The 15,998-nt window shown below is 41.9% G+C and overlaps 1 protein-coding gene across 1 annotated transcript in view; it reads left to right on the forward strand.

Moving 5' to 3' along the window:
- Positions 1–12,275, forward strand: part of LOC109308318 (vesicle-associated membrane protein 2-like) — a 26,013-nt gene extending 13,738 nt beyond the window's left edge. Inside the window, exons 4-5 of the mRNA XM_019532562.1 lie at positions 7,150–7,201; positions 9,630–12,275. Of these exons, the coding sequence (XP_019388107.1) occupies positions 7,150–7,201; positions 9,630–9,646 (69 nt within the window). The 3' untranslated portion in view covers positions 9,647–12,275. The remainder of the gene's footprint in view (positions 1–7,149; positions 7,202–9,629) is intronic.
- Positions 12,276–15,998: the final 3,723 nt, after the last annotated feature.

Raw genomic sequence — 15,998 nt, forward strand, 5'->3', positions numbered from 1 at the left:
CTGGCAGAGGGTAGATTCACACTAGACATCAGGAGGCGCTACTTCACGGTCAGGGCGGCTAGGATCTGGAACCAACTTCCAAGCAAAGTGGTGCTGGCTCCTACCCTGGGGGTCTTTAAGACAAGGCTAGACAATCACCATGGCAGGGGGGTCGGACTTGATGATCTGCTCAGGTCCCTTCCAACCCTACTAATTATGAAACTATGAGTAACTGCAGGGCTCTGGGATCAAGGGGTCGGGGGTGCAGGTAGTCTTTTCTTCTGTGCTCCTGGTTGTGGGTCATAGACCATGTATACATCAAAGAAATGAACCAACAACTCTGGTGGTGGTGTTACCGAGAGAGCTTTGGTTTCTTCGACCACAGTACACGTTTCAGGAAGAGAGGACTCCTGGAAAGGGATGACACACAAGAAAGCTCCAAAGTTGGGGACAGTAGGAGAGACACTCTTGCAAGACCTGAGGGAATGGTTCGCCCTCAGCATGACAGGAAATGGAGGGTCTCAATTGGAGGACTCAGGTGCCTGTACACTAATGCCAGGAGCATGGGGAACAAGCAGGAGGAGCTAGTCCTCCTACTCTCCAGTGGGCATTAAAATCTAGAAGGGATTACGGAGACCTGGAGGGACTCCTCACATGACTGGAACATAGCCATAGAGAGCTACACCCTGCACAGAAGGGACTGAGTAGGGAAGAAAGGTGGAGGTGTAGCTCTCTATGTGAGGGAGCAGTACACCTCCTTGGAGGCCAACATCAACTCCAAAGAAGAGCCACCCGAAACCCTCTGGGTCAAACTACAAGGGGGGCGGGGGGAGGGGGCAGTGAGAGAGACCTAACTGTAGGTGTATACTACAGGCCATCAAACCAGGGGAAGGAGCTTGATCTGGAGTTCTCCTGAGAACTGGCAGAGGCCATGCACGCATGGGATATGGTCATCATGGGCAACTTCAATCACCCAGACATCTCTTGGGGGGGAACACTTGGCTAAGTCAGATTGGTCACATCGCTTCCTGTCCTGTACCGAAGAGCTCTACTTGACTCAGGAAGTCCATGGGCTGACCAGAGGTAACACTCTCCTAGACCTGGTCTTGGCCAAAGGAGACGATCTGGTGAGCAATTTGAATATAGAAGGTAGCCTGAGTGACAGCAACCACAGTACCATCAAGTTCACTGGCCATCACAAGGCAGGAAAATCAGATAGCAGGGTTGAAGTTTTGGACTTCAAAAAAGTGAATTTCAACAGGATCAGGGCAATAGTAGGGGAAGCATTGCAGGACCAGGGACTGAAGGTGAAAGGTGTGCATGAAGAGTGGTTGTTCCTTGAGGACATGATCCTTGAAGCCCAAAAGAAGTCCATTCCCATGTGAAGGAAAGGTAGCAGAAGGGCTTAACAGGGATATCATGGTCCTCTTGAATAAAAAGAGAGAAGCATACAAACAATGGAAGCTTGGGACAGTTTCCAAGGAGAACTATACAACAACAGCCCTCACCTATAGGTAGCAGATTAGAAAGGCTAAGGTGATAACTGAAAACTAGCAACAGAAATCAAGACAAATAAGAAGCCCTTTAGGTATGTTAGGGAACAGGAGAAAAGCAAATGGAAGGGTGGGGCCATTGCCTAAAAACTCAGGAGAGCTGGTTACCGACATTCAGGAGAAAACTAAACTCCTGAATGACTACTTTGCATTGGTATTTCACCGGACTAAGGGGAAAATCATACTAGGTAAGGTTCAGAATGGGCATGGTGGGAATGACCACCTTCTTGCTGTTGACACTGAGGTGGTGCAGGATCAGTTAGAAAAGTTAGACATTTATAAGTCAGCAAAAACAGATTAACTTTATCCGAGAGTGCTGAAGGAGCTGGAGTCATTGTGGGACCTCTGGTGAAACTCTTCCAAAATGTGTGGCACTTGGGGGAGATCCCTGAAGACTGGAAGAGGGCCAATGTTGTGCCCATCTTCAAGAAGGGAAGGAAAGAGAACCTAGCCAACTGCAGGCCAATTAGCCTAACTTCTATCCCAGGGAAAATCCTGGAAAAATTCATCAAGAAGTCTATTTGTGATATGCTTGTAGAAGGTAAGATTCTGAATAACAGCCAGCATGGCTTCATCGTGGGCAGGTCCTGTCTTTCCAACCTCCTCTCCTTCTACGACCAGGTAACTTGCCACCTGGATAAGGGAGAGAATGTTGACATTGTATACCTAGACTTCCAAAAGACCTTCAATATGATATCCCATGATGTCCTCACAGGAAAATTAGAGGATTGCGGGCTTAATTGCTCTACAGTTAGTAGGGGGGTAGGAAGTTGGCTGTGGGGTAGGACCCAGAGAGTTCCAGTGAATGGATCTGTGTCATCCTGGTGAGAAGTGGCCATTGATTTTCCCTCAGGGGTCTGTGCTCGGTTCAGTGCTTTTCAACATCTTTATCAATTATTTGGATGTTCGTGGCCATTTAGAGCTCAATGGCCAAGTTTGTGGATGACATCAAGTTATGGGGGAGCATGGTCACACTTGAAGATCAGCTGCAGATACAAGTGGATCTAGACAGGCTAGCAAGTTGGGCAGGTCAGAACCAGATGAAGTTCAATATTGCATCTTAAGCAAAACAAAGGGAGTGATTCTTCCACATTGCTCAGCATTGGTGAGACCAGAGCTGGAGTACTGCATCCAGTTTTGGGTGCCCCACTTCAACAAAGACGTGGAAAAGCTTGACAGAGTCCAGAGAAGAGCTACCCATATGATCAGAGACTTGCAAGGCAAGCCATATGAGGAAAGGCTGAGGGACTTGGGTCTCTTCAGCCTAAAAAAATAAAGGTTGAGAGGGGACTTGGTAGCAGCTTACTGCTACATCAGGGGAATACATCAAGGGTTCGGTGAACAACTGTTCACCAGGGCACCCTTGGGGAAAACCAGGAGAAACGGCCATGAACTCCTGGAAGGCTATTTCAGGCTTAACACTAGGGAAAACTTCTTCACGTTCAGGGTGTCCAGACTATGGAATAAACTCCCTTCAGTGGTAGTGCAATTGCCTGCCCTGAAAATCTTCAAGAGGAGACTGGACGGTCACCTTGCTAGGGTCACCTGAACCCTGTTGTCTTTCCTGCCTAGTGCCAGGGGGCTGGAGGTACCTTCCAGCCTCTTACAATCTATGAATTTTGGATTTCACAAAATCTTTAAGATGTCTTGTAAAAAAACAAAAGTGATGGGTTTCACAATAGCTTTGAAAATTTTGCAAGGCTTTCCCACCTAAGCCTAAGCCTCAGGCCCAGCCCACTCATTCAAACCCAAGTATTTCTCCAAGGAAAAGGTTTAATTTAAAAATCTAAATAGGAAAGTATGTTATACAAATTGAGTAAATGCCTACAACATACCAAATCTAGTTCTAACTTAATAAAAACACATTTGAGAACATCTTCAAAGTCACTCTCAGTCTAGCAGATAAGAAGAACTGGGTGCAAGGAGCTTCTCTACTTGTGGGAAATTATTTGCCTCGTTTTCTTGGTGAAGAAAAAAGCTGCCAAGTCAGGGCATTCTTAGGCCACCATGGGAAATAAAAGAAGAGAGTCTCTATCTGGGGAAAGTTATCGCCAATATCTTTTTTCCCATCTCCTCAACAGTCTTGCCCTCTCCCTCTTCATTCCTTCCTATTTTCAACCTGCCACTCTGGACCCTGCCAGGCCTCCTGCTTAATTTTCCCACGCAAGGTATTTGGTCACATGTCTCCCCAAGGCAGCCAGCAAATCAGATGCCCAGCCTCATTTCCCTCTCCCTGCATGACAAGTGATGCTGTTGACAGTTCACTTCCCTCCCAAAGTACACCACATGTTTCCAGGACAGGGTCCCAAAACTACTCCTCACTTGCCTCTTCATTAGCTGCCTTATGGATTATGATGCTAAGATTATGCTCAGAAAAACACAGTGCACTGATACTGGCTAGCAAAAATGTGTCCTCTGGCCCCTCCTTCCTGTTCCCTAGTGATTTTTCACTTGGCCCCATATCTGATTATGGGAATCTTCAGATCCAGAGAGCTCCGGGACCAGTGAATTAGACCTCAGCTCTGCTCTGTTTGTGCTCCATAATTCTTCCCTGCTTCTCCTGAAGGCAGAGTAGAGAAAAGAAAAACTTCGGTCCTCTTCTAGTTTTAAATGCTGAAAAGGAGTGGGGTAGCTGTGTTGGTCTAAGGACATAGACAGACAAGGTTCTTTGAGTAGATGTGATATCTTTTATTAGATCAAATAAATAGTTGGAAAAATTGTTCTTTGCAAGCATTCAGGCACAAATGCCTTCTTCAGGCAAGGGGAGAGTCTAGTGGAGTTTTGTGTGCTCTCCTGGGTAGAATAAAAGCGAATATGCAAAATGTGGGTTTATGAAAATGCAGTTGTGTGGCAGTGAGGGTCAGAGGGAAAGGGAAACAATAGGTGTGAGACAGTTAGGTGGGATGGGAAGGGGGGAATGTAAACTTGGTGATGGAAGGTAGCTATGTAAAATGTAGAGAAGTTACTTGGGGTTATCAGATGGCAGGCAGGTTGTAATGTGCCACAAATCCATTGTCTATATTAAGTCTATGATGTTTTTTGTATCCAGTAGATTTATGAAGCAAAGTTTGCAGGCTCATCTATGAAAGGTGTTTTGTAAATTTCCTTGGAGGATTAGAACTGAGAGAATAGAGAGAGAACAGTTATCTTGTGAGAAATGTGCACCCACAGGTAATTGGGTACTTTTGTCTTTGATTGCTTTCTGGTATACATTCATTCTGGTACATGGTTGTTGTTTAGTTTCTCCTATACATTTTCCATCAGGGCATTTAGTGCACTGGATGAGATATATTACATTTCTGGAGGTGCAGGTGTAAGATCCAGGAATAGCGATGGTTCTGTTGTGGGGTGTAATGATTGTGAGAGTGCTGGAGATGTGTTGGCAGATTTTAAATGTTGTGTCCTGGCATGGTCTGGAGCTATTCGGTGTGCTTTGGGCCATAGGCCATTGGATCTAGACCATAGATTGCTTGTTTAAAAGCTAGGATGGGTGATTCTGGAAAGATCTCTTTAAGAATTGGGCCTTCTTCTAGTACGGGTTGTAATTGTTTGAGGATTTTCCATATAGGTTCTAGGGAAGGATTGTATGTCATAATTAATGGCATGTGTTTCATGAGGATTTTCTTTTTGTACTGCAGCAGTTCATCATGTGGTATCCAGGTGGCTCTTTCAGAAGTACAATCCATCTCTCTGGAGGAGTGTTCTTGTTGGGCGAAAGCCCTTTTGAGATTTGCAAGGTGATGATCGCAGGTATTTTCCTCAGTGCAGATTTAGTGGTATTGGAGGGCTTGATTATATATTATAGCTTTCTTGGTGTGTTAAGGGTGATTGCTGGTTCTGTGTAGATATGTATGATGTTTCATGGGTTTCTTGTGTATGATGGTTTGTATTTTACTATTCTGGATATTGATCATAATGACTAAAAAGGAAATGTTAGTGCTGGAATATTCCAGTGATACTCTGATGGATGGGTGATGGTTACTGAATTTGTGATGGAAATCAATCAGACTGCAGGTTTTCAGTCCAAATGATGAAGATGTCATCTATATATATTTAGGTATAGCATGGGTTTGATGGTGCAGTTCTTGAGGAATTCTTTTTCCAGGTGGGCCATAAAAAGGTTGGCATTTTGTTGGGCCTTTTTGGTGCCCATAGCTGTGCCCATTGTCTAGAGGAAGTGTTGGTTATTGAAACTGAAATTGTGTGTGAGGATGAAGTGTATAAGTTCAGTAATATCTTTGGGTCTATACTCTAAGTTGCGAACTTGCTCTTGTAGATATGTGAAGCGGGCTTGGATGCCATCATGGTGTGGGATGTTGGTATATAAGCTAGTAATATCCATGATGTCTAGGAGGGTGTTGCTGGGAAGGTGGTCTATGTTTTTAAGTTTTCATAGAAAATCTGTTGTGTCTTGGACAAAACTTGGTCTTCGGGTGACAAGAGGCTTTAGGATGGATTTGACGAAACCTGATATTTCCTCAGTTAGGGTTCCATGGTTGGATATTATAGGTCTGCCTGGGTTTCCTTGTTTGTAGATTTTAGGGAGCATGTAAAAAGTCCCTGGATTGAATAGTGAGGGGATCAAGCTTTGTAGTTTTTCTTGTAGTTCAGATGGAAATGATGTGAAAGTGATTAGTGGTTTTAAGTTCTAAGGTGAAAAGGGGAGTTGGATCTTCCTCTAGTTTTTTGTAGTAGGTGGTGTCAGAGCTGCCTGTTGGCTTCTTTTATGTAGTCTTCACAGTTAAGGATAACTATAGTTATCCCTCTGTTTGCTGGTTTTATTACTATTTGGTGGTTGGATCTTAGCGGTTCTCTTTCCCTTCTCTCTGAGAGGGAGAGGTTGTTATGGTGGTGCTTGTTGTTGATTATTTTGTTGTTCATTCTTTCCCTGAAGCAGTCAATATAGCAGTCAAGGTTTGAATTTCATCCACTGTGAGGTGTCCAATCTGATGGTGGGGGGTTTGTCTGGGGTTTTTTGGTGTTAATATTTTCCTCATGTTGTCACAAGAGGCAATGTTGATGAAAGTAGATTCATTTTGGTTGTGGAAATATTGCTCAAGACAGAGGTGTTGGAAAAATTCTTCTAGTTTTCCACATTGTAGTATCTTAGGTTATTTTTCTGGACAGAAATTAAAGCTTTTAGAGAGGCCTTCAGAAAGCGAGTGGGACATAAGTAAAATCTACCATTAGGGCTGACACCTCTCTGATAGAGGGTGGTACCAAGGTGACTCTTTCTTCCTTTCACATGTGTTCAGAGTATGATAGGGCCCTTTTTGGACATGAAAAAGTGATGCTTTGTTTCAATTATGTTAAGGCAATGAAGTTTAATATGACTGAAGAGCCCAACCAAAGCCATCTGAGCAATAGGCTGCACCATGAGCTCCAACATAAGCACCTAACACAACTTTGAGGGTCTTAGTTGGTATCTTAATAAGTGTTCTCTGCCCATGTGAATGAGTTCCAGGAAGTGATAAATTTGGTGCCTATAAGAGTGATTATAGTGTGTTTGCACAAGAATTAAAAACATGAAGAAACAGTATACAATCCACATTATGACACAATATAAGTTACTTTTACTGTGCGAAGACCTGATTTCTTTCCCTAACTCTCTTTATAGATGATGATCATCCTTGGTGTAGTATGTGCAGTCATTCTTATTATAATTATAAGTGAGTAATTTATTTTCTTTTTCATTTACAGTCTAAATATCTCTGTGATTTCCAGTGAACTGACATCAAAAAACAAAATTAATATAAAACATTTAGGAAAATTAGTTTGTGAATATCCCTTTCAAATGTCATACAGTTATGAGAAATATTGCAAACTCCACTAAATATTTACTGATTGAGGTTGGACAATGTCCAAATCTTAATGGAACCCAGTCTTGTTATATTACACAGTTTTCCCTGGTGTACAATTTGCTTTCCCATGATTAAGTGAACTTTTATGCAATATCAGTCTACCTCTCATTAAAGCCATTGCAAAAGTACCATTGACTTCAGTGGGGGAAGGAACAATCTTAGAATTAGAGTTAAAGACGACTTTTAAAAATCTTTTATGGTTTTAAAAGGCCAGATTTTATAGGTATTTCAGGTACAGACTAGGAGGATTTTTTTTTGAGACTGCTTCTCTGCACTTTCAGGTACCTAAATACCTTAAAAATCTAGTCCAAAGCCTTTCTGATATTTTTGTTATAATAAGTAGTTGTGCGTAATATTCCACACATCCATAATACATGGAAATAAAATATAAATGAAGAGTCACAATTATGTTTGAAGCAGAACAAGCATCTCAAAATAACTACAACTGAAGTTCATATAGCATACACACGGAGATATTAATATATTAAAAGCAAGGATTACAAAGTCTTTTTCCTTTTTAATGTATAATTTATCTATGAGCAAGAACTCTTATGAATGAAATTGTTAATATAAAATAATTTTAATATGGAATTAGCTATGAAAACAGGGGTTACATTCAGTCAAACAATACTGCCAGTAACCCAAGAGAGATTTAACAGCAAGCTATGTTACGGATATGCATTAATCCCCCGTTCTCAGATCACATAATGACTTTCACTCTGTGTCCATTTGCTTCCACTATTTCTTTAAAGTAGATTTAAAACATCATCAGTAAACACAACATGCTGAATTTAGGTGCATATGGCAGCTTATAGGTATTACACTTGTTGGCACTAGTGTGACGCAGGAAGATTTTCAGGTTTCATAATTCTGACATTATGAAGATGGAAAATAACCATCAGATCCATTTTGGTTATTAGTGAATTATATCATCTTATCTGACCGTCTTCATTTGACAATTAGGATTCCTTCTGCGGTCTGGTGCATCAAACTGTGAAAACGTATGCACAACCTTTAAATTGATTACACTGATGTAATACTTAATCCTAGGGCACTTCTCATGTCCTCGCAAGGAAGTAAAAACAAGAAAAGAGGAATCCTTCTTCCTTCCATTGTCTGACCATCACACTGGCTTAATATACTTTTGTTGCCACAGCTTGATGATCTGAATACTTTATAAACATTCTGAGACAGAATAACAACATTTAAGTCCAGCATACAACAGAAAAGACAGATTTGAAATTACTTGGAGAATACTTAGGGAATAGCTGGAATTTGGTTGTGTATGTGATTCTAAACTCAGGAGTGTGGCATCACAGAATGAAGATCATGTCTAACACTCACAGGATCTACTGCAGCATTTAATTTGATATATATAGACGGATGGTCATAGACTATTTCAAAAACATTGCCTTTATAGTCCATATCCTTTCTTTAGAGTCCATATCCTCACAAGCCTGATACTTCTATTATTTCCCCTGAAGTATTGCTTGTAGGCCTTAGTTGTGATAATTCAGGACTCAGTGTACACATATTTTGATTCAAGTTTATAATTTAAATAGGCAAAAAGATTAAAGAAAATAATAACCCTGTTGTAAGGATTAGAAACCCAGGCAGAGAGAAATTAAGGCCTAGATTTAGAAAGACATACTTATTCAGGACAACACTTAAACATGTACCACTGAAGTCAAAGGACTTAAAACATTTGCATAAAATTAAAATTAGGCCTCAGTTTCCATAGTTAAATCCCTACATATGAAGTAGTTTGATCAACAGGTCAGTGAACATCTGCGAGTACCATTGACTTCCACAGGAATAATTTGTGCTTAAGTGCTAACCTGAATAGGGACCTCAGTGACTTCTCTAGTGCGTGATGGTACAAGTCTCTCCTCGATTTCACTGGGCTGTGTGTGCAGTGTTTATAGTCAGAGCTTATCCTGCCCTTATTGATGTCAGTGGGAGTTTTGCTATTGATTTTAATGGAAGCTAGGTCACATACTCAGCTTTATCTACGCCATTTACCCTATAACTCTAGCAAGCGCTCTTTTACCAGGAAGGAAGGTAGTCAGGCTTTCTAACACAAGTAATTAATGTGGTAGCACTATAGTAGACTTCTTCAGGAGGGCTGTGCCAAGTAAATTTGCCTGCTCTTTGATTTCATCGGATTATATTGCAAGGCTAAAGCCTAATATTAAGTCTATGGTGACTTTTGTTTTTTCTGTTCTTTCCTTTCTAGTTTATTTCTGCACTTGAACAAGCAATAAGGGAAGGCTTGGCATGGCATGGCTTTGTTCATATCAACCAACAGTATCAACATTCCTTCATTGAACTCTGCTTTTTAATTCCTGGTGTCTCGGGGATTTTTGCTTGTAATAACTCGTAAGCATTCAATGTAGTGTGTTTTGGTATTATGTTGTTTCCACAAGAAACTGTACCAGCTAAATACTGCCAAGTAGTTCTATACATTGTATTATTATCACTGTGTCTTAAAATGTGTCCACACTGACCTTCAGAAATCGTGATATATACGAAAAACATCCTAAAATTTTTAGAATTATAAGAGCAGTTATGGGAATATGTCTTGCTTAAAGGGACTCTGTCAGGTTGATTAGCACTAAAATTAAAGTTCTGTTAAATATTGAAACAAATTATTAAACCTGGGATGCCTACACTTAGGCAGCAAAATCCAAAGCCAGACACCTGATTTTCATGAGTGGCAAGTACAAGCTAATTCTGTTGAAGTCACTAGTACTTGCAGATGTTTGCCAAACTTTTTTGTCAAGCTACTTTGTATTTAGGGGCTTAAATATGGAAGCTGAAGCCCAATTTTAGTCATGCAAGTTTGCAGTGTTGGTCAAAGAAAAACAATGGGAGTATGTTCCTGAATTTAAATTCCCTTGAGGAGTTTACCATATAAATGCTATAGGTATGAAAGCTGAAAGAGAACTATATATAAAGTAAGAATGACTGTGACTTGTGCATTTCAACTGTCCAAAGCAAGCGAGAAGCTAAAATTGTACAAGCATCATCATGACAAAAAATAATTAGATAGTCTGGCAAAAACTTATACACATTTGACTTTAAGTACATGAGCTGGCTTACTGAAGTTCTGCAGTCAGAGAACTGCCTATATAGATCACTTCGCAGGATTGCTGCATTTATCTCCGGGTGGCCTACACAATGAGAGAAGCGGTCAGTGGGGGTGAGAACGGTGGCAGGAACAGGGCCTAGCTTGTTCTCCAAAGAAAGGTTCTATAGAATGAATGAGACAAAGAAGTGCTGAACCATAGCATTATTATTAGTATGGCAGGTAAAATAGTCTACTTAAGGAGTTGTCTTCATTATGCGGCAACCATGTAATTGTGCCAGCAGAACTCTGGTGGCAGATCCCCCGCAATGGAGGCATGGTTTATGGCGGCAGAAGAGGCATTTCTACGGACTTAACCATTAACTTCCTGAAAGATGGACACTAAGGTGCAGCTGTCTTGTCTGGAGAGCTGCACACAGAGAAGCTGCTTTCCCCACATAGCTAGCTGGCTGTGATCTCAAGCCTCAGGCAAGGGGACAGTAATGCTGGCAAAATTTTGAAGTGTAGGTCTGATCCAAAAATCTGTATGTATAACTTTCAAACTGATAGCATCCCCTTTTAAAAAGGATTTTTCCAAGCGTTTTTTGTACTCAGAGACTCAGTATTTATACTACCCAGGATATAACAGTCTTTCTGCAGTGGAAGCCTGAAATTGAAATATATTTTCTTTTAAAAACTGTTTTCATTGCTTATTATTGTACAGTTGCAAGGGGTTTTGTTTGTTTTTTAAGTTCAGTAGTTTTTTAACACTGAATAATGTGTTCTGGAGAGGGTGAGACTGCTACCGAGAAAGAAGGATACAAATGTGTTTTTTCAGACAAATAAAAAGATCCATGAGAATGTCGTGCCTGTCAGTCCTGATGGGGTTCAGTTGACACTATGCTGGACAGTATACAAAGACAGTATCCGCTGAACCCCATCAGGACTTGATAGGCACAACATTCTGATGGATCTTTTTATTTTCCAAATAAAAATAAGATTTTTTTTCTATTAATTTTTATCTTTGGCTGCCATTTAGCTGAAGTATGTAAACATGGCCAATACACCTGTAAATTGCCTCACTGTAATCCATCTCTAGCTAAAAAACCCAAGTCAGTAAGCCAAGCAGTGTACATATAAATGCACACAATATATTGCCATGTACATACATATAAACTGTGCTTAAGTATAATTCTGCAGAGAGAATAAGCAATGACTAGTTGAAGGGCTCAGTTACTTTATTTTTGTTTTCTATTTATAGATTTATTTTTACATGTACCATTTGATATTGATAAATAACAGATGCCTACAGCCTTAATGAAATGGAAATGTCATTTTGAGAGCTACTGATGTATAACTGAGCTTAATGGTATATCCTGGTTATTTCAATCCTTCAGTTTAGAGAATCAGTGCACAAACAATTTAAAAAGCCTGTGGACCAAGGATAAAGCATTTTTTCATTTTTTGAGGTTGTCATGAGCTTGATCCTGCAAAGTATTGAGTTTTACCCTGTTGAAGGGGTGACTCAGTACCTTGAAAGTCAAGACCCTCACTGAAGAGAAAAGGAGAAGCAGTCTAGCTTCAGAGGTTTTATTTTTCAACTACCAAAAAACTGTCATTATTTCATACTGGTTGGCAGTATGAAATAACTACCAGCTGAAGGCCACATTCTGCCACTCTTACTCATGTTTAGTAGTACCTTATCCAGAAAAGAGTAGTTTGCACTAGTGAAATTATATACATGTAGTAAGGCTGCCAACCCTCCAGGCTTGGCTAGGAGTCTACCAGAATCAATCTCCCAGTGACTATTGAAAGCAATCCAGGAAATTTTAATAGGATATTTTAAGAAAAAAAAATCTTGCAGAAAAACTTCAGGAAAAAAACCTCCCTGAATATCTTCAGTCAAAGTTGGCAACCTTAGTATGTAGCTATGCTTTTGCAAATATCTAATGCAAGACTTGCAGCACCGAAACAAAATGGGGCTTATCAGGGTAAGTTGTCTTGATGCAACTAGGAACATGTACCTATGTGGTTACAGAGGTTCAAGCTCTCTCCCCCTCCCAGACTACAAACACAGGATGAATCACTGCAGGTTTTGAGTAGGATGGCAGAACTGGGTTCTGTAATGAAAGCTTAGAGTAAGTTGTCCCAGGAAAGGGAATAACCAAAACAGATGCTTTAGGCAAGGGTGGAGCGGGATTACTGGTGCTCCCTATTAGCTCACGCACATTGGATACTGATACTAAAAAATGTAATTGTAAATTGTGCCTCAAGGATGGTGGAATGCATACTTACTCTCCCTTAGGAACTTGTCTTGGTTTGCCCTCTTGCCCTCTGTCATGTTTTCTAATGGGGATGATTGCCAGACCTCAGCAAATAATTCACAAAGCAGTTTAGCCAACAAATGTAGCTTCTAGTGTCTTGTAGGTTGTCTGCAGACAGACAGAAATGTCCTTATGCTTGTCAATGGAATGTATTACACAAATGCGTTTTACTCTGTGTATTCATCACAAATAGTGGTCTTGCAGGTGTTCAACGTTTGCTATTTGTGCACTACTGGTCAGTATGCCTGGTAAGATAATTTATGCAGTCTTGTTTCCTTTTATAGTTTGATGAATAAGTAACCACCCCCTTCCCTGCCCACTAGAGCGCTATCCTCAGAGTTCATGTAGACTAGACTGTTAATGGTTTCCAAATGGGGGGATCATGTTACTCAGGCTGTGTAAGATGGGACTACATGATACCATATATGTCTGTATTGTGCAAGCCCCATAAAATCCTCTGTGTATAGAGTGCAGCAGGTTGCAGTCTATGGAGCTACACAAAAACATAATTGGAGTATTGGAGGCACTATTCATTTTTTTTTTTGCTTATTGTCTTTGGAAAAAAAAAAAACAGATGAAAACCTAAATCAGTGTAGAACTCAGGCGACCTATTCTAACACCCAATAGTAGTGTGTTAACTCACTCCTGTATATATTTGAAGTTATTTGTTAGAGCAGTGGTCCCCAAACTTTTTTGATCACGCAACCCTATCAGTAAAAAATTTTTGAGCACACACCCCTAATATATGTGGAACTCCCACTCTTCCCTCAGGATACCTCGCGTACCGTGTCTGACATATGGGCTGACTGAGGGCGCCAGTGTCAATCCATATATTGGATGCCATGTAACCCACAAACGATGCAATGATAATTTGGTTGCTTGTGTTGATGGCCAGCATCTTTTATAGTGAATAGCAGGGCTGCGTGAAATTTCACGGGCTGTTTCATTTTGATGTGGTTTCAACTCATTTCAAAGCTCGAAACAGCAAAATTGAAACAAAACAAAAGACTTTGAAACAGCCTCGAAACAAAACGAGGGCAGTCAAAATGTTTCAAAACTTTTGAAACATTTTGAGTTTTGAAGCTAAAGCTGGGCTTGCCTGAAGGGAAACAAAGTAAGGAAAGGGAAGGGGAGGAGTGGGGAAGAACTGCTCTGATATTGACTGTGACAGTTTGGCTGCCTGAGATGCTGCTGATGCTACTGTGCTGCTTATTAAGTTATTACCTGTTGCCATTTAAAGTGGTGGACTGGACTGAGGCTGTAGGGGAGGAGGCGGCCTCATTGGGACATACTACTGTGTCATATAGAGGCCTCAGCGCCAATGAGGGCACGCCTTAACACGCATACACAGTTGCACATTTTCACACAAGTTTTGTTTGTCCGCAGCTTGAGGTGCAGTTTCCCAGAAACCCCTATACCTATCTCCTTGAAACCTGGCAGCCTTCATGCTGTTAGAAGGGGCTACCATGCCTGCTGTTTTCACCCCTCTCTGCCTTCAGACTTACCAGTGATATGAATTTTGCTTTCAAGACTTTGAGGTGGAGTTTCCCAGAAACCCCTACATCTATCTCCTTGAAACTTGGCAAGCTTCATGCCCTCAGAAGGGGCTACCATTCCTGCTGTTTTCATCCAAATCAGCTGAAAATGACAAAGTTATAGACAGTTTTGTTCTTCCCCATTATAGCCTATAGGCAAACCATTGAAACAGCAAAACAGTTTAAACAAAACAAAACAGAACAATGCTTTCAAAACGAAACAAAACTTGAACCAAAATCCTGTCCCACTAAAATGGTGAAATGGAAGTCTAAACAAAACGGTGCTGTTTCGCACAGCCCTAGTAAGTAGAGCACCTCCCAAGTCAAAAACATGACTCTATGAGCTGAAGAGTCAGGTTCTATAGCTAAGAGTTGTAGCAGACCCAAGATCCCTGTGCATCTGGTCAGAGGGAATGCTGTAACACAGGAGCCATGGACACCTGAATGGGATATTCCTGGAAAAAACCAGTCCCCATGTGGAAAAGAAAGATATCGTGTCCACATAATGCAATTCTTTGAACTAAGATAAATCTACCCAAACCCTATAAACATTGTACTGATTCTAATCCAGGACAGGTTTTTTTTTAATCAAAGGAAGGTAATTCCTTCTGGGGCAGCTTTTTATTTGCATGCATTTACACCAAGACAGTTTCCTCCATGTTTTTCCCTTGAGGTTCCCTGTGTCAAAGCAACTCTTTTCAGATATCCATGGCTGCACTGGCCTTTAGTTTACACTTCCAAAAGATGAAGGTTAGCTAGGACTGCTAGCAGGTTCCGACATCCCAGAAGGAGCACAGACAGACAAAGGAGTGGCCAAGGACCTTCGCAGAGCTCCCCATATCAGTCTGCAGCTGTGGTGCTGCTCTGTACCTATTCCACTGCTGTTGTGTTGATGTTGTATGTGCCCCCAGCTCCTGTCCTGATATTTCTTCTATTTTCCATGCTCATTGTACAGGTTTCCCTCAATTTATGCCAGTTCTTTATATGTGAATTCACTCTTATGTGATGAGCATATTTAGACACAATTCGTTATATGCGAGGTAAGTTTGCTAATATGTGATAAGCATAGATGCCCCCCTGCCCCCCCAGCAGGTAATTCTGTGTGGGGAGGGGAAAGGGCAATGGCCCCACTCATCCCAGCCCCAACTGCCAGCTGCCTGCAGCCACTGGGCTGCACTGTGCTCCCCCTGCCCCACCCCGTGCCTGGGCTCCACTTGTCCACACTCACCTCTGGTCCCAGGCTGTACCGTGCCCTGGTGCAGGCATCTGGTGTCAGCTGCTCCTGGGGCCACTCCAGCACAGGCTGAGGGTGAGTATGGACAAGTGGAGGCCTGGGTGGTCAGGGCATGAGACTCACCCGAGCCCCAGGACCAGCCAACACCATCTGCCTGTAGTAGCTGGGCTGCACTGTGCCCTGAACCCCCGGGGCTCTGTCAGTCCCCAATCACCCCAGCCTGTGCTGGAGCAGCTCCAGGAGTGGTCGACTGTACCTCCCTGTAGCAGCTGGGCTGCCCTGTGCCCTGGTGCAGGCAGCTGGTGTCAGCTGCTTTAGGGCCACTCCAGCATGGGCTGGGGTGAGTGAGGATCAGCAGAGCCCCAGGGGAGTTGGGGCCACGGTGCAGCCGAGCTATTACAGGTAGCTGGTGTTGGCTGCTCCCAGGGCTGGGGTGAGTGCTGTG

Source organism: Crocodylus porosus, unplaced genomic scaffold, assembly GCF_001723895.1.
Source record: "Crocodylus porosus isolate Cpor-Errol unplaced genomic scaffold, CroPor_comp1, whole genome shotgun sequence".
Taxonomy (NCBI): Eukaryota; Metazoa; Chordata; order Crocodylia; family Crocodylidae; genus Crocodylus; species Crocodylus porosus.